Source organism: Belonocnema kinseyi, chromosome 3 (genome assembly GCF_010883055.1).
Source record: "Belonocnema kinseyi isolate 2016_QV_RU_SX_M_011 chromosome 3, B_treatae_v1, whole genome shotgun sequence".
NCBI lineage: Eukaryota > Metazoa > Arthropoda > Insecta > Hymenoptera > Cynipidae > Belonocnema > Belonocnema kinseyi.
The window spans coordinates 117687382-117707081 of record NC_046659.1 but is presented as its reverse complement, the minus strand read 5'-3'; the positions used below and the strand labels follow the sequence as shown (position 1 = coordinate 117707081).

Below are 19700 nucleotides of genomic sequence, written 5' to 3'. Positions count from 1 at the left end.
AATCTCTATCCCATCCACACACTACTCCTTTCCCCTGCCGAGTGAGTCACGCCTACCCCGAAAGGGAAATGGCTTAATGGTGTAATAATAATAATAATATGTTTTTTTTTAAATTTAGATTGTCTACTCTCTAAAAAAATTTGTTTTAAACCGTGAAAACAAATTTTCAACAAAATAGTGAAATTTTCAATTAAGGAGATGACATCTGAACCAAAAATATACATTTTTCACAGAGATTAAAAAAACATGAATTTTAAAAAATACTGATGAATCTTTAATACAAAAAATGAATTTTGAACCAAGTAATTTAACTTTCAATCAAAAAGATCAATTTTCTACTTAAAAATTAATTTTCTACCAAAAAAGACGGATTTTTAACAATAAAAATAAATTTTTCATATGAAAAAATGAATTTTCAAATAAAAAGATGAATTTTTCACCATGAAGAATAATATTTATCACAAAAGACGATTTTTCAACAGAATGCATTTATTTTTAAGCAAAGACATAAATTTTAGACTATAATAATAAATCTTCATTACAAAAAATAAATTGCATTTTTTTAGTTCATTTTTTAGTTGAAAAATTCGTTTTTATGGTTAAAAATCCGTGTTTTTTTGTAGAAAATTAATTTTCATTGTAGAAAATGTATCTTTTAGGCCGAAAATTCAATTACGTGTTTCAAATTTTATTTTTTGTATTAAATATTCATCCTTATAGTTGAAAATTAATGTCTTTGGTTAAAAATTCTTTTTTCGATTGAAAAGTGATTTTCTTCTGTTGAAAATTTAACTACTCCCTGTTTGAACGAAATTTGGATAAAAATTCTTTCTTTTTTTTCGTCTTTCGTGGCAGAATATTAATCTTCTGGGTGAAAAATTTACATTTTTGATTAACAATTTATTTATTTAATTGAAAATTTCACTATTTTGCTGAAAATTCATTTTCACGGTTAAAAATACATTTTTTAACTCTAGATATAATGAAAAACTCATCTTTTTGGTTTCAAAATTCATTTCTTTACTTGAAATATTCACCATCTGGTACGAAATTCGTTTTTTTTTGTTCTAAGTTAATTGGTTAAATTTGAGATAAAACCATTTAATTTAAGATTGAAAATTAATCTTTTTACTTGAAAATTGACGTATTTAATTAAAAATCCGTCTTTTTTGTTAGAAAATTCAACTTTGTGATAGAAAAATCATCTTTTTGGTTGAAAATCCAATTAAGTGTTTCAAAATTTTATTTTTTGTATTGAGGATTCATCATTGTAGTTGTAAAATCATGTCTTTAGTTGAAAATAAATGCATTTTGTGTGAAAAATCGTCTTTTTTGATCAAACATTATTCTTCGTGGTGAAGAAATCATGTTTTTTGTCGATAATTCGTTTCTTTAGTTGAAAATCTCACCATCTGGTAGAAAAATCGTTTTTATTGTTGCATTTTATACCAAAAAAAGACGAATTTTTAATAAAATACATTATTTATCAACTAAAAAAGATTCATTTTCAATCTTAAATAAAACGATTTTATCTCAAATTTTACGAATTAATTTTGAACAATAAAAACGATTTTTCTACCAGATGGTGAAATTTTCAAGTAAAGAAAAAAGATGATTTTTTCACCACGAAGAATAATATTTGATAAAAAAAGACGACTTTTCAAACAAAATGCATTTATTTTCAACCAAAGATATGATTTTTCTACTACAATCATGAATCCTCAATACAAAAAAATAAATGTTGAAACACTTAATTGAATTTTCAACCAAAAAGATGATTTTTCTACCATAAAGTTGAATTTTGTATAAAAAAGACAAATTTTTTAATTAACTAAGTGAATTTTCATCTAAAAAATGTCAATTTTCAATTTTAAATAAACTGGTTTTATCTAAAATTTAAAAAATTAATTTTTAATAATAAAAACGAATTTTGTAACAGATGGTGAAATTTTCAACTAAAAAAATGAATTTTTAATTAAAAAGATGAAATTTTCACCATGAAGAATAATATTTTATTACAAAGACATTTTTTATACAAAATGTAATTATTTTTAACCAAAGACATGATTTTTCAACTATAATGATGAATCTTCAATACAAAAAATAAATTTTTAAACGCGTAATTCAATTTTCGGCCAAAAAGATTCATTTGCTACCATAAAAATTAATTTTCAAACAAAAAAGACGGATTTTTAACCATAAAAACGAATTTTTCAATTAAAGAAATGAACAGTCAGCCAAAAAATAAATTTTGAACCACTTAATTTAACTTTCGACCAAAAAGATGATTTTTCTACAATAAAATTGAATTTTCTAACAAAAAAAGATGGATTTTTAATTAAATACGTGAATTTTCAAGTTAAAAAGATTAATTTGCAATCTTAAATCACATGGTTTTATCTCAAATTTAACAAATTAATTTCAAACAATAAAAACGAATTTTGTACCAAATGGTAAAATTTTCAACTAAAGAAATGAATGGTCAACCAAAAAGATGATTTTTTCCGCATGGAGAATAATATTTTATTATAAAAGACGATTTTTCAACAAAATGCATCTATTTTTAACCAATGACATGAATTTCGGATTATAATGATGAATCTTCAATACAAAAAATAAATTTTGAAACACGTAATTCAATTTTCGGTAAAAAAAGATTCATTTTCTATCATGAAAATTAATTTTATACTAAAAAAGACGGGTTTTTTAACTATAAACACAAATTTTTCAACTAAAGAAATAAACTGTCAACCAAAAAATTAATTCTGAACTAAGTAATTTAACTTTCGACCAAAAAGATTAACTTTCTAACTGAATTTTCAACTAAAAAATATCAATTTTCAAATTTACACAACATTTTATTTTTAAAAAATAAAAATTTATTATTAAATTAAAATTAAAAGACGCATTTAATAAATTAATTTTTAACAATACAATTTTTCAACAAAATGCATTGATTTTTAACCAAAGACATGAATTTTCAACTATAATGATGAATCTTCAATACAAAAAATTAATTTTGAAACACGTAATTAAATTTTCAACAAAAACGATTTATTTTCTACGGTAAAAATTAATTTTCTATCAAAAAAGACGGTTTTTTAACTATAAAAAAGAATTTTTCAACTAAAGGTATGAACTGTCGACCAACAAGATTATTTCAGTTAAAGATTACTGAAAATTTAACTATTGCAATTTAATATTCCATCATCTTAGTTGAAAATGTATCTCTTTCGTTGAAAAATATTATTTTTAACTGAAAATTTGACTATTATTTTAATTATTTGGTTGAGAATTTATCTTTTTAATTTAAAATTCATGTGTTTTGTTGATAATTCGTCTTTTTGGTAGAAACTAATCTAATTGCTTAAAAATCGATCTTTTGTAGTTCAAAATTCATCTAATTGGTTTGAAATTTGCATTTTTTAGTTAAAATTTCAACTATTTCGTTAGAAATTAATGTATTTTGTTAAAAAATCATCTTTTTCGTAGAAAATTAATCTTTTTGTTTAAAAATTATACACTTTTTTCTTCTTTTTTGGTTAAAAAGTCATACATTTGTTTAAAAATGAACGTTTTTGTTAAAAATCTATATTTTTGGATTGAAAATTCGACTTTATTACAAGAAACTCGCCTCTTGGTTTAAAAGTTCAACAATTTGGATGAATTTTTTTTTATGACTAAAACATCTTTCGTCTTTTGGCGTGAAATTTCAAAAGTTTTTATGAATTTTTTTCTTGTTTGACTCAAGGATCTTCATCTGTTAAACATTCGTCTCTCCAAAAAATCTAGAAGTTTTCATTCAAATCATGATGAATTTTGAACCAACTGGTTTAATTTTTAACTTTAGAGATTAATTATCTACCAAAAATACGAATTTTCAACCAAACAGATCAATTCTTAACCACATAGTAGAGTTTTGAATTTAAAAAGGTTAATTTTCAACCAAATAGTTAAATTTTCAAACTTCAAAGATAATCTCTAAAAAATGTAATAATTAATATTTCAATCAAAAAAGATCAATTCTCAATCAAAAATGGAAAAGTTACATTTTCAGTTGAGAAATTATTTTTCGGCACACAAATAATAATTTTTAAGAAAATAGTTAAATTTTCAACCAAATAGATAAATTTGCAACTGAAGTGATGAATTTTCAACAACAAATTTTGTACGTAGTCGTTAAAAAAGAAAGATTTTTAGTCATTGAAGAAAAAAAATCATCCAAATTGTTCAACAACAATTAGATGTATTTTTAACCTTTAAAGGGCATACTGGGTGTGATATACCCAGCGACTTTTTTGCGCTTTAACAAAACGTATCAAGTTTAAGAAAATGGAACATATGGCGACAGATTAACAAATGATATGAAAACCTATTTTTCTATGTCATTTTCAAATAATCTCGGAAGTACTCAGGTAAAATTTTAAGTAAAAATATCAAAAACTTAAAAAGTTATGCATTTTAGAGAGAAAGAAATAATTTTTAAATTTTTTTTCCAAAAAGGATTTTTTTAACTACTTTAAATTTCAAAAACTGTTATGAAACCTCTTTCTCCTTAAACTAGATAGATTAAACATCATTGATTGATTTTCTTGTAAAAAACTATTCAATATTGTTGGCAGAGCACACGTTTAAATACCCTGGGTACCAAACACCCGTTACGCTCTTTATGTAATTTTACGGAAGTGCGCTCTTTAAGGGTTAACTAAAGTAAGAGGAAATTTTCACCAGAGATGAATTTTCAATCAAAATAATAAATTTTCAACAAAAAAATGATTTTTTAACAAAGCGGTTGTTTAATTGTCAACCAAAAAATATAAATTCTCCATTAATAATAAAATACAATATATTTCTACTACAAAAAACTTTAATTTCAAATTAGAAACAAATTTTTTTTTTAAGTTGTATTTTAACCAAGAAAGATATCAGTTGAATATTTAAAACCAAAATATGAATACTCATCAAAAAGTTAATTTTCTACCACAATATTGTTGAATAGTTAACAGAAAAGGATGACTTTTTAACAAAATTGTAGAATTTTAAAACAAAAAAAAAAAGGCAAATTTCCAACCAAATAGATGCATTTTGAACTAAAAAAAATTAATTTTCAAGAAAGTAGATTAGCTCCCGCAAAAAAGACGAATTATCGACAAAATACATGAATTTTCAATTAAAAAAGGTAAAATTTTAACCAAATAATTAAATGAATAGTTCATTTTTTAGCTAAAGATAATATTGTTCAACCAAAGAGATGAATTTTCAACTATGAAGATGGAATATGCAATTGGAATATTTATATTTTCTGTTAAATAAAAATTAATTTTCAAACAAGTAGTTACTGATGGTATAAAATGAATCTTTTTGGTCAAAAATTCTATAATGTGTTTCAAAATTTATTTTTTGTATAAAGGATTCATCATTATAGTTTAAAATTCATGTCTTTGGTTAAAAATTCTTTTTTTTTTTAATTGAAAAGTAATTTTCTTTTCTTGAAAATTTCATAACTCCTTGTTTGGATAAAAATTATCTTCTTTAATTAAAAATTGAGCTATTTGGTTCAAAATACATTTATTTTTTTGAAAAATCGTCTTTTATTATAAAATATTTTCTTTCTTGGTGAAAAATTAATTTCTTTCATTGAAAATTTCACCATCTGGTTGAAAATTCGTTTTTATTGTTCAAAGTTAATTTCTTAAATTTGAGAAAAAAATTATCTTTTTTAGTTGAAAATTCACGTATTTCATTAAAAATCCATCTTTTTTTTTATTAAAGATTTACCAGTATTGTTGAAAATTCATGTCTTTGATTGAAAATTGACCTATTTTAAACCTCGCTGAAGTTTGCAACGTTTTAAAAAAACGAATTTACAATAAAATTTTTTTTAATGAAAAAAAATTTTTTTCGTGTTCGGTTGAAAATTTATCTTCTCCAGTTGAAAAATAAAATACATATTTGGTTTAAAATTCATGAAATTGGTTAAAAAGTGTCTTTCGTGGTAGAATATTAATCTTCTGGGTAAAAAATTTATATTTTTTATTAACAATTTATTTCTTTTAATAAAAATGTCACTATTTTGCTGAAAATTCGTTTTCTCGGATAAAAATAAATTTTTTAACTCTAGATATCATGATTCCTTTTTAGATTAAAAATTGATCTTTTTCAAATGTAAATTCGTTTAATTTTTTAACTCAATGTAACTATTTAATTTTGGGTTGTAAACTTACCATTTTTAGTTAAAAATTCATATTTTCCAACATTTGTATTCATAGAATAAATATTAATGATAAATAATAATAACAATAATACATTTGAATTTTTTTTATTCAAAATTATGAACAAAATTAAGGTCAAAATCGGGAAATTTTCGAATAATAAAATTACTGAAAAATAAATTCCTGAATTATAAAATTCCAGAATAATATAATTCGAAAATTAACAAATTATGAATAATAAAATTCCGCCTCAGTTTATAATATTACCAAATTGGGAAATTTCCTAAAGTTTATATTATTACTTAATTTGAAAATTTCCAAATAATAACATAGCCGCTGTTTATAATAATAATTTGAAAATTCCTGACAGAAAATTACCGAATTTTCAAATACCGGAAATAGACAATTTTTATATTATAAATTTTTTTTAAACTATTAATTTTGTCCTAAATATTATTTACTTATTAAAAACTTAATAATCAAATCTTTTTATAACACAAATATTTTCAATGTTTAAAGTATATATAATTTATATATTTATAAATATATTTATATTTATATATTTATAATAATTTTAGAAGAATTAAAATTATTTTTTTTCTTTTATAAATATATACTTATTGTATTTCTAATAAATAAGCAATAGACATAAAAAATGAATTGCTTAAATTGTAAAATGTTATAAATCTGGAATTTCATTATTCGAAAATTTTCCAATTCAGGAATTTTATAGTTCGGAAATCTTATTATTCGAGAATTTTATTTTTCGAGATTTTCCATCTAAAATTATTTTTTGAATTTAAAATAACAATAATTTGATAAAATATTTTTCTGGGTGAACATTTTTTTCAATTATTTTTATTTTTAATTCAAACAATAATTTATGAATCTTTAATTATTAAAAATGACTTTTTATACAAACATTTGACTATTGTATTTTGAATAAATAAACAAATGGAAATAATTTTTTAATTATTTAGAAATTTTATTATTTGGAAATTTTTATATTCGGGAATTTTATTTTTCGGGATTTTTCAGTCGTCCGAAAAAGTCAGAAAACCAGGACAGGGATAAAAAATCAAATTATTTGCGAATAAAAAAAAAATAAAAAATTTACCTCAACTCCGATGTCGTGCCTGATGGTTTCCTGGATGAGAACATCAGCAAGTGTCTTGAAATCCTGGAAGAACCTCGGATTTTTCTCAACGCTTTTTTTCTCTTGAATGAGCAATTCAAAAAGAACTTCATTTTGTCTGCAGGCTCTCGCAATATTTGCAGCCTTTTCCGAAACTTTTAGGAGCGATCTCAAAAGTTTGCTACCATTCTTCATAATTAAAATATTTATTTATTATCACTCGCGATGATCCTGAACCGAGACACCTTTTTCCTCCACTTTTAGTTAACGAAACCCTACAAATGACGTTGCACAACAAAACAATCAGGGTATTGATTTTTTTCAGATACTAACGCAGAATTCACATTTCTGCCTTTAAAATACTTTTGAGGTTATTTTATCACAATTCAATCAAACAAGATTATTTCTCATAGTTTTCGACTCTTTATTTATATTTTCTTTTAGATTCAGAGTCACAGCAACTCTGCAAATGTAAACACTTGTAAATTGACAGCCGAGTTTTCTGATTTTAGAGACGATTGACAATCATTTGCTCGAAGATTTTGACAGAAATCAGCTGATCAAATGAAATTTTTTAAATTCTTTATTACTGCCTAATGAAACTGAATGCATGATTGGAATTTGAGATTCAATTATAATCCGGATTATTTGGGACTAAATTAAACGATTCCAGTAATTATTACTTTAATTATAAAATAGAAGGTTTGAGGTTATGTTAGATTTGTGGTTATGAATGGACCTTTAAAATCGATGCGTCAGAAACTTTGCATTTATTTGCAAATCGAAACTAGTTGTTTCATCCTTTAGAAATTTATTTGTATAGAAAAGAATTGTTTGTATTGTTTTTTGTATATTTTTGCATATAGTTGAAATACGTGAGTGTAGTGAATTTTTTAAATCAATTATTCAATGATTTGAAACTTGAAAAGTGAATCAGCAGAGGTGAGAATTTAACCTATTAGAATCTTTCTTGGTATCATTTTATACTCATTTTAGAGAAGCCTGAAAAGTATTTTAACGTGAATAAAAAAGAAAATTAAACTTCAATGTATTGAGAGTATGTCAAGTCCGAAGTCAATAAAATTTAGCAATATTTCGGAGCACAGTACAGATTTAACAAACCGGAAAATTCGATTTTTTTTAACATTTCTGATAAACTTTTAAAATTATGCGCTGAAAAACTAATTACTGTAAGAAATTATGCGATGAAAAATATTTCCGCTGGACCGGAAAACAGGGAATTTTATGAGACCGATAAAAACCGTGAAATGACAGTGAATTTATTTTTTGACCGGGCATGTTACAAATTCATTTAAAATCGGGAACTATAAATCTTATATTTGAAACAAAGCAAAAAAACTAAACTTTAAATGTTATAACTTTAATTGTTCTATTTAAAATATTTAATTTACAAGCAAAATTGTGAAATTTTGATGTAAAACAAACATAACAAAATTGAAAATAGCTTTATATTTTGAAAAATTAATGTTGACAGAATATGTAAAAAGATTTTCAAAATTGTCAAAAACGAGGCTCGAAGATTTCAAAGAAATATTTATATTTTACAGGATTTAAAAAAATTTTCAGGAAGAATTTGAATGATTTAAAAAGATGCTTAGAAGTTCTGAGACAAATTTTTAAATAATTTAAAAATTGAGAAAAGTACATGTAGATGTTTCAAGATTTTTAAATAATATTTTAAAGATTTTTTTTAACTTTTTAAAATAAAAATAATTTTAATTTTAATTTGAAAAGTGTTCAGCTTATAACAAAAATGTAATTTTTGTCCAGAATTATTATTTTTTTAAAATTTATAATCATTTTTTTTTTTAACTGAAAATATAATTTCTTATCTTTTTTGTTGAAAGTTGGATCTTGTTTAGTTAAAAGTCCACCCTTTTCGATAGAAAAACGAATCTGTTTGTTTCACATTTATTATTATAATTAAAAAAAATTTTTAATGCAACTCTTTATTTAAAATGCAACTCTTTGTTTAAAAAGGTTTTCTTTCTTAAAAATTCAAATTTTTGGGTTAAAAATTCAACTGTTTTATAGAAAAATCATTTCATTACTTAAAAATTTAATAATTTAAAATAACTTTTTTTCTTTCAAGAATTAAAATTATTTATTTGTAGAAAATTTATTTTGTTGTTGCAAAATCAATCTTTTTGATTATTTAACTATTTGAATAAAATATTATTTTGTTGTTGATGTGGATGATTCATCATTTCAGTTTAAAATTAATTTTTTCGATCATAAATTTTAATATTTTCTAGAAATTTTGTTTTTAAAATTGAAAATGATTATTTTTTAACTGAAGATTCAAATATTCTGTGAGTGACTTTTGATGAATTTTTTTCTTATTTCTTGAATAAAAATACTTTATTTGCAGATTTTTTTGTAGTTCCAAAGTACATCGTTTTTATTAAAAATTCAACTCTGGTTAAAAATGTAATTATTTTGTTGAAAATTCTTTTTTTTTTGTTTTTTTTTTTTTTGTTAAAATATTAAGTATTACATTTTTTGTCGAGGATTCATCTTTTTCTTAAAAATTCAATTGAAATGAAAAGCGATTATTCCATTTTTGGTTTGTAATTGATATATTTTAATTTAAAATTCGTATATTTTTAAATAAAAAGTTAATATTTCTAGCCAAAAATTCAATTATTTAGTTAAATCTAAACATTTTTTAAATTTCGTATTTTGGCTTAATTTTTTTTCAGTTCATAATTCATATTTTTTTATCGAATGTCCAGCTATTTGGTTCAAAATAATCATTTTTTCAGATCCATCATTTTAGTTGGAAATTAATTTCTGTGGTTAGAAATTGAAGTATTTTGTAAAAACTTCGTTTTTTAATTGAAAATTAATTTTTGTAACTGAAAATTTAACTGTTCCATTTTTAGTTGAGAATACATATTTTTTTATGAAAAATTGAATTATTTTATTAAAAATGTACCTCTTTTTTAAAAAATATGTGTGTAACTTGAATTATTTTCTTTTAAAGTTAATCTTTTGGTTTAAAAATGCAACACTTTGGATGACTTTTCAAGCAAAATGGATACATGTTTAACCAAAAACATTATTTTTTAAAATGTTATATTATAAAAATATTATAATTTTCATTTTTATTCTTCTTTAATTATTATTATAAATATTATATTATATTAAAAAAAATATATTTATTTTTTATTATTTTTAACGAAAAACGTCATTTTGCGACCAAGTTTTCAACTAGGATAGATAATTTTTAATTAAAAACTTGAATTTTAAACTAAAATAGTTACTTTTCAACCCGAAAATATGAATTTTTAACAAAGATTATTCAATGCAATTAAATTGTGGATTTTTTAAGCTAAAAAGACGAATTTTCAACAACATTCATGAATTTTAAACAAGGAAAGAAAGATTTTCGATTAAAAAAACAAATTTTGAACCTAAAACGGAACAGTTATGGTTTCAGTTTAAAAAATGAACTCTTAAAAAATCGATTTTTTAACAAAGCACTTGAATTTCTAGCCAAAGAGCTGAAATTTCAACTAAAATTAAGAATTTTCAAACAAATAGTCGAATTCTCAATTAAAAATGTGAATTTTCTAACAAATAATTAAATTTTTCTAATCACATAATCTGGCTTGTCAAAAAAATATAGTTTTCTACTAAATAGTTACATTTTTAAATAAATAGTTTAATTTTCAACCAAATAATTTAATTTTCTAAGAAAACAGATTCACGAAAATAATTAATTTTCAAGAAAAAAAATAATGTTCCATTTCAAATATCAATTTTCTTCTAAAATAGTTTGAATTTTCAAAAACAGAAATGATTTTCAACCAAATAGTTTGAATCCCCACTAAATTGTTGAATTAAAAAAAAAACGGATTTTCTACCATAAAGTTGAATTTTCAACCCGCAAATATGGATTTTTAATCAAGAAAATTAATTTTCTACCATAAGAAGTATTTTCATCAAATTACATACTTTTTCAACCAAACAATTGAATTTTAAGCTAGGAAAAATCAACTTTTAATTTAAAATATGAATTTTCAACAAAAATGTCAATTTTTAACAGGAAAACATCAATTTTCAATCTAAAATCAATTTACACCGAAATACTTAAATTTCTTAATAAATTGTTAAATTATTGAAGACGCAAAAACGATTTTTTTTACAAAACAGTTAAATTTTCAACAAAAAATTAATTTTCAAATAACGAGATTAATTTTTTATCAAAACGATGAAGTTTCAACAAAATACAAGAATCTTTAATTAAATAGTTCAATCTTCAGCCAAAAATATAAGTTTTTTTAATAAAAAAGACCTATTGCAACCAAATAGTTTAATTTGTTACTGAATTAAAAAAAAATTTCAAGCCAAAAATCGAATTTTCAACCCCAAAATATGGATTTTCAATAAAGAAGATTAATTTTCTAACAAAAAACAAATTTTTAACAAAATACATGAACTTTACACTAGCAAATATCAATTTTCCATTAAAAATATAAATTTTCAACCGGAAACGGAACAGTAACGGGTTTAATTAAAAAAATTAACTCTCAACAACAACAAAATAACGAATTAAAAAAAATACAGTTAAAATGTTCAACGAAAGAGATGAAATTTTAACTAAAATAAAGAATCTTCAGCCAAAAACATAAATTTTCTACCAAATAGTTAAATTTTTTTAGTCCCGAAGTTTAATTTGTCAACAAAAAAATATTCATGTTCATTTTCGAATATAAATTTTCTTCCAAAAAGTTTAATTTTCAATGAAAAAAATTAATTTTTTACCAAAACACGAATTTTAAACAAAATACATACTTTCTTAACAAACCAGATAAATTTTCATCTATGAAAGATCAATTTTTAATTTAAAATATGAATTTAAAAAAACTGGTAATTTTCAACGAAATAGTTAGATTTTCAACTGGAATACATCAATTTTTAATCTAAAATATAAATTTATTTTGAACTGAGTTACTTAAATTTCCTATTAAATTGTTGCATTTTGAATCCAGAAAGACGATTTTTGACGAAGCAGTCGAATTTTCAACAATAAAAAATTATTTTTCAAATAACGAGATTAATTTTTTATACTTCCAAAAAATAGTTGAATATTCAACCCCAAAGTTTGAATCTTCTTCGAGTTGAAGATTGAATTATTTTGCTCAACATTTAATTATTCAATTAAAAATTCAAGTGCTTTGAAAAAAAAAACTATCTTGTATGACAATTTAAATATAAAAAGTCCGAGGATAAAAAATATTTTTTTCTAAAAATTTGTCTTTTTGATTTCAAATTTAATATTTTTAAGTAGAAATATTACATTTTTTTCAGATAAAATGGAACTTTTTTTTAATTAACAGAATAAAATTATTCCCTAGACGATGTACTTTTTGTTTAAAATTCCTATTTTTATGTTTTAAAGTCAATTGAAATCTTTTTGGATGAAAATTTAACCATTTTTTACAACCTTTCTTTTATTTAATGTGTTCTAGGAGAAACTTCATCTTTCTTGAACAAAAATGCAACTGTTGGGTTGAAAAATTAACTTTTGTTTGTTCTGCTGTTATGTTGAAATTCAACTATTTCGTAGAAAATTTACTTTTTGTTCAAATTTAATGCTTTAATTGTGAGAAGAGAACTGAATTATTTTTTAGATGAAGATCCAACAATTAAAAAAAAAATTAATAATAATTCATCTGTTTTAAGAGAAATTTCATATTTTTAAAATAAAAGTGCATCTACTTGGTAGAAAACTCAACAATTTTGTTTAGCAGTCAGCCTTTTTGGTTAAAAATTTGTTCTTTAAAAATAAATATTTTAAACGTGAATATTCGGCTGAAATCTTTTATATCAGAAAATTCAACTATTTAAAAAAAAAATTTCTGAATTAAAAATTCATCTATTTTAATAGAAATTTTTTTTTCATGAAAATGAAACTTTTTGTTTGAAAACTATTGTTCTGTAATTGAGTATTCAACTATTTTGTTTTAAACATTTGGTTGAATTACTTTTTTAATAAATCTTTTTTTAAGATTTATATTCTTAGTTGAAAATTCATATCTTTGGTTGAAAGTTTATTTTTTTGTTTTTTTTTTGTTTGAAAATTATTATTTTTTAATTAAAAATTAAACTACTTGGGTAAAATGTATACTACATTCTTAAATACTTATTTTTTTTATTAAAGGCTTATGTCTAGATTCAAAATTAAAGTGTTTAGCGGAAAAGTTTTTTTTTGTTGCTTAAAATTAGTTTTTTTACTGAAAATGTAACTTCCATTTTTGTAAGATTGATCTTTTTCAGTTGAAAACTCTCAATTTAGATAAACTTTTATTTCTTTCCTTATAAATAGTAATTTGTTGTTTCCCATTATTTAAATTAAGAATTTTTACACCCCGAAGTTTTTTTTGATAATTAATACATTTTGAAATTTGTATCTGAAATACTTTTTTTATCCCATATTTAATCATCAACCTGAAAATAAACATTTTAACAAAAACAAAAGTAATAATTGATATTTAAACCATGGAAGATTTTAATTTTAAATAAAAAACAGTTTAATTAAACGAAAAGAATAATTTTTCAATAGATATTTGAATCCGACACTAAAACAGATTAATTTTCAACTAAAAAGTTGAATCTTTAACCAAATAGTTAAATTTTCTACTAGAAAATATTATTTTCACCCAAAAATCTAATAATTATTATTAAAAAAAAAAAGATGTTAAATTTTTATAAAAAAATAAGTTAGTTTAACAAAAAAGATGAGTTTCAAACAAAATACTTGAATCCTCAAATAAAAGAGATTCATTTTTAAACGAAACAGTTGCCTGTTTAATAAAAAAATTGATTTTTTAACAAAAAAGAAGAATTTTCAACAAAAAATAAAAATTTTTAACCAAAAAGTTGAGTTTTCTACCAGAAAATATGATTTGTCAATAAAAGACTTACATTTTTCACCCAATATTTAAATCTCATACTAAAAAGACGAATTTCCAACGAAAAATATCAATTTTTAACAAAAAATTTCCATGTTTAACCAAAAAAAGAGGAATTTTCTACAAGAAATATCAATTTTGAACCAAATAGTTAAATTTTCTACCGAAAAAGAAGAATTTTTAACAAAATATATACATCTTTGACGAAATATTTAAATTGTCTACCAGAGAGATCAGTTTTTAACAAATTACGTACATTTTTAACCAATCAATTTAATTTTTAAACTAAAAATGATCAATTTCAGGCCAAAAATGAAATAGTTAAATTTTCACTTGAGAAAATTAAGTTTCAATCAAAAGTAAACAAATTTCCAAGCCAAACGAATGAATTCTCTACAAAACAGATAAATTTGCAATATAAAAATACAAATTTTTACCAGAATATAATAATTGATATATAAACCGAAAAAATACTTTAATTATAAATAAAAAACGGCTTATTATTTGAAATAAACACAAATTTTGAATAAAATACATACTTTTTAACCAAATATTTCAATTTTCTAGCCAAAAGATGATTTTTTAACCAAATACTTTAATCGTCAAATAAAACAGAATAATTTTCAACTAAAAATTTGAATGTTTAAACAAAAAAATTAATTTTCTACCAAAAAGACGCATTTTGAACAAAATATATACATTTTTAATCAAGTAGTTGAATTTTTTTCCCGAAAAGCCGAATTTTCAACAAATTACATACATTTTCAACCAAACAATTAAATTTTCAAACTAGAAATGATCAATGCTTAACTAAAAATGGAATAGTTAAACTGTTATTTAAAAATATTAATTTTCGAAAAAAACTGATTGTCTGCAAAATAATTAATTTTCAACCTAAAAATAGGTATTTTCACAAAAAATGAAATAATTGTAATTTAAACCAGAAAAGATTTTAATTATGAATAAAAACACAATATACTATCAAAAATAAAGAGGACTTTTTAATAAAATACCCAAATAAATATTCAACTAAAATTCATTAATTTTCAACCACACAGTTGCATTTTTTATTAAAAAATTAATTGTCTACCAGAAGAGACGAATTTTCACCAACAAATTTTTAATTTTCAACCAAATTGTTGAATTTTCTATGAGAAAAGACAAATTTTTAAACAAATATTTAGGTTTTCTACGAAAGTGCCAAAAAAATAATTAAATTTTATTTCAAATTTAAAATCCTCAACTAAAACAGATTAATTTTCAACTAAGAAGTTGCATGTTTAACCAAAAAATTGATTTTTAAAAAAATTCAACAAGAAAATATCAATTTTTAACCAAATAATTGAATTTTCTACCAAAAAGACAAATCTTGACCAAAATGAATACTTTTTTGTTTAAAATATATATTTTGGTGTTTTTAGTTAAGAATTCGTCTTCTTAGTTTGAAAATTCAATTTTTTTTCGTAGAGACTGATTTCTTCTTTAAATAGACATATTTTGAACGTGCATATTCAACTGGAATCTTTTTTAACAGAAAATTCAACCATTTGTTTGGAAACTTATCTTTTTCATTTAAAAACTCATCTATTTTAGTAGAAATTTCATTTTTTCGTGAAAATGAAAGTTTTGTTTAAAATTTATTCTTCTTTGCTTGAGTATTCGATTATTTTGTTTGAATTACTCTGCTAAGAAATATTTTTTTAAGATTTATATTTTTAATTGGAAATTCATCTCTTTGGTTGAAGGTTTACCTATTTTTTTTTAAAATGATTCTTTTTTAATTAAAAATTCAACTATTTGACTAAAAGTTAAACTACATTCTTAAAATTTTATTTTTTTGATTGAAGGCTTATGTCCAGGTTTTAAAATTTAAGTGTTGAGCGGAAAAGATTTTTTGTTTTGTTTGAAATTAATTTTTTAACGAAAAAAGTAACTTTTCCATTTTTTTAATGATCTTTTTTATTTGGAAATTCTCTCCTTTTCTGGCAAAAATTAATTTTCTTTGTTTGAATTTGCATTTTTGTTAAGGGTAAAAATGAGTCAGTTTCGTGAGATATTAATTTTTTGTTGCAAAGACATATTTTTGGTTTGAAAATTTTTTTTATGAAAATTAAATTTTCAAACCAAAAATATGAATTTGCAGCAAAAAATTAATTTCTCACGAAACTGATTCATTTTTATCCACAACACAAATTAAAATTGAAACAAAGAAAATTAATTTTTGCCAAAAAAGGAGAATTTTCATCTCAAAAAGATCAATAAAAAATGGAAAAATTACATTTTACGTTAAAAAATTAATTTTAAATACAAAAAAGTCTTTTCTGCTAAATACTTAAATTTTAAATCCTGGATATTTTTAGTGCATTTTTAATAAAAAAAGAATAATTTCAAAAAAAAAAGGTTAAACTTTCAACCAAAAAGATGAATTTTCAAAAAGATTTTCAACTAAAAATATAAATCTTTAAAAAATATTTCTTAGCAGAGAAATCAGTCTCTACGAAACAATTGAATTTTCAAAGTAAAAAGACGAATTTTTAACTAAAAAAGATGACTGTTTAACAAAATTGTTGAATGGTCTACCAAATGGTTCCATTTTTAATCAGAAAAATATTAAATTTCTCATAAAACAGAGGAATTTTTATTTTTAAAAAATTTTAATATTTGAATTTTCATCAGAAAAAGATGAATGTTGACTTTTCAACACCAAAATATATATTTTAAACAAAAAAAGTATTCTTTTTGTTGAAATTTGCTGTTTTGGTTAATCATGCAACTGGTTAGTTGAAAATTTAGTCTGTTTTAGTTGAGAATTAAAGTATTTTGATTAAAATTCGTTTCTATTTATATTAAAATGTTACTTAATAAAAAATAAAATATTTCTTGCCCTTCGGCTTGAAAATTCAAGAATTTGGCAAAAAATCCAAGTCTTTCGTAGAAAGTTCGTTTACTATTAATCAAAAATTAATAATTTTAAATAAAAAATAACTATTTTCTTTTTGCTACTTTCGTAGAGAACCCAAATATTTGTTTGAAATGTGTTTTCTTGAAAATTCGTCTTTTTGGTAGAATATTAATATTTTTGGGTTAACAAACAACTTTTTACTTGAGAATTATTCTGTTTTAGTATAGGATTTAAGTATTTAGTTAAGAAATCTTCTTTTGTTAATCAAACAGTTTCTTATTTAAAATTAAAATCTTTTTTGATTTAAATATAATTTATTACATTCTTGGTGAAAATTAGTATTTTTGTTCTAAAATTCAACTGTGTTGTAGAGAATTCGTTTTTTGGGTGGAAAATTTAAGTAATTTATTAAAAATTTGTCTCGTTTGGTAAACAATCAATTTTTGAATTAAACATGCAACTGTGTGGTTGAAAATTAATCAGTTTTAGTTGAAGATTTGAGTATTTTATTGGAAAGTCGTCCTTATTTTTTATAGTAAACTGTGTTTTTATTTATAATTAAAATCTTTAGCGGTTTAAATTGCAATTACTTCATTTTTTGTAAAAATATCTATTTTCAGGTTGAAAATTAATTATTTTGCAAATAATCCATTTTTTTCGAAAATTAATATTTTTAATTAAAAATTTAACTATTCCATGTTCAGTTAAGCATTCATCATTTCTAGTTTGAAGATTGAACTTTTTGTTTGAAAATTTATGTAATTTGTTGAAAATTTGTCTTTTTCGTAGAAAATTTAAATATTTGGTTAAAAAGTTTATAAAGTTAATTGGGCTTTTCGGGGAAAAAATTTAACTACTGTGTTAAAAATGTATGTATTTTGTTTAAAATGCATCTTTTTTGGTAGAAAATGAATTTTTTTGTTTAAACATGCAACTGTTCAGATGAAAAATAATCTTTTTTAGTTAATGAATAAAGTAGTCTGTTAAAAAATCAATTTTGGCTATAAAATTTAAATATTTGGTTAAAAAAGTATATATTTTATTCAAAATTCGTGTTTATTTTTAATAATAAACCGGTTTCTATTTATAATTAAAATATTTTTTCGGTTTAAATATTAATTATTATATTCTTGGTAAAAATGAGTATTTTTAGGTTTCCAATTTAACTGGTTTGTAGAGAATTCATTCGTTTGAATTGGAAATTTGTTTATTTTTAATTGAAACTTAATTTTAATAAGTGAAAATTTAACTATTTTATTTTTAGCCTGAAATTGATTATTTCTAGTTTAAAACTTGAATTGATTGGTTGAAAATGTACGTAATTTGTTAAAAATTGGTTTCTTTGGTACAAAATTTAAATATTTGCTTCAAAATGGATGTCTTTTGTTGAAAATTCCTATTTTTTGGTAAGAAATCAATTTCTTGGTTAAACATGCAACTGTTTAGTTGAATACTAATCTCTATTAGTTGAGTATTCAAATATTTTGTTTAAACATCATCTTTTTTGCTAAACCAACCTATTTTTTTATTAAAATTTAATATCTTTTTTTATTTAAACAATAATTATTACATCTTTTAGTGAAAATAATATTTTGGGTTGAAAATTCGTCTTTTCTAGTAGAACTTTTAACTATTTGGTTAAAGATGCAACTTTCTAGTTGAAAATTAATTTGTTTTTGTTGAGAAATCAAAAATTTTATTGAAAAATCGTTTTTCGCTGATTAATTTGTTTTTTATTTTAAATTAAAATCTTCCTTGGTTTAAATATCAATTATTACTTTTTTGTTTGTTAAAATGTTTATTTTCAGGTTGGTGATTGAATATGGGATAAAAAAAGTATTTTAGATACAAATCCAAAATTTATAAATTATGAAAAAAACTTCGGGATTTAAAAATTATTAATTTAACGCATGGGAAACAACAAATTAGTATTGATAAGGAAATAAATAAAAGTTTATCGAAATTGTTGAAACTTCAAGCCAAAAGGCAAATTTTCTCTACAAAAATAAAATTTTCAAACAAAATTATGACTTTTCAGCAAAAATGTTTGTGTCCAAGAAACTGATGTATTTTTACCCAACAAAAATAAAAGTTCTAACCAAGAAAATTAATTTTTTACCACAAAAGAAGAATTTTAAACTAAAAAAAATCAATCTTAAAAAAATGGAAGTTACATTTTCAGTTAAAAACTAATTTTAAACAAAAAAAGACTTCCGCTAAACACTTAAATTTTGAACGCAAGACATAAGACTTTAGTAAAAAAAATATTTAAGAATGTAGTTTAACTTGCACCCAAGTAATGGAATTTTTAAATAAAAAAGAATAATTTTCAAAAAAATAGTTAAACTTTCAACCTAAGATATGAATTTTCAACCAAAAATATAAATTATAAAAAAAAGATTTCTTAACAAAGTGATTCAATCAAATGTTTCAAACAAAATAATTAATTGCAAACTTATTTGATTAATTAATTATTTATAAAAACAAAAATTATTAATTAAATAAATTAT

The 19700-nt window shown here is 21.7% G+C and overlaps 2 protein-coding genes across 2 annotated transcripts in view; one reads left to right on the top strand and one right to left on the bottom strand.

The window, feature by feature from the left end:
• The window catches only part of LOC117169386 (inositol polyphosphate 1-phosphatase), a 27549-nt gene extending 19535 nt beyond the window's left edge, over positions 1 to 8014 (bottom strand). Inside the window, exon 1 of the mRNA XM_033355744.1 lies at positions 7330 to 8014. Within this exon, the coding sequence (XP_033211635.1) occupies positions 7330 to 7542 (213 nt within the window). The 5' untranslated portion in view covers positions 7543 to 8014. The remainder of the gene's footprint in view (positions 1 to 7329) is intronic.
• Positions 8015 to 8123: 109 nt separating this feature from the next.
• Positions 8124 to 19700, top strand: part of LOC117170236 (protoporphyrinogen oxidase) — an 18878-nt gene continuing 7301 nt past the window's right edge. The window contains exon 1 of the mRNA XM_033356863.1: positions 8124 to 8289. The gene's annotated coding sequence lies outside the window, so the exon portion shown is untranslated. The remainder of the gene's footprint in view (positions 8290 to 19700) is intronic.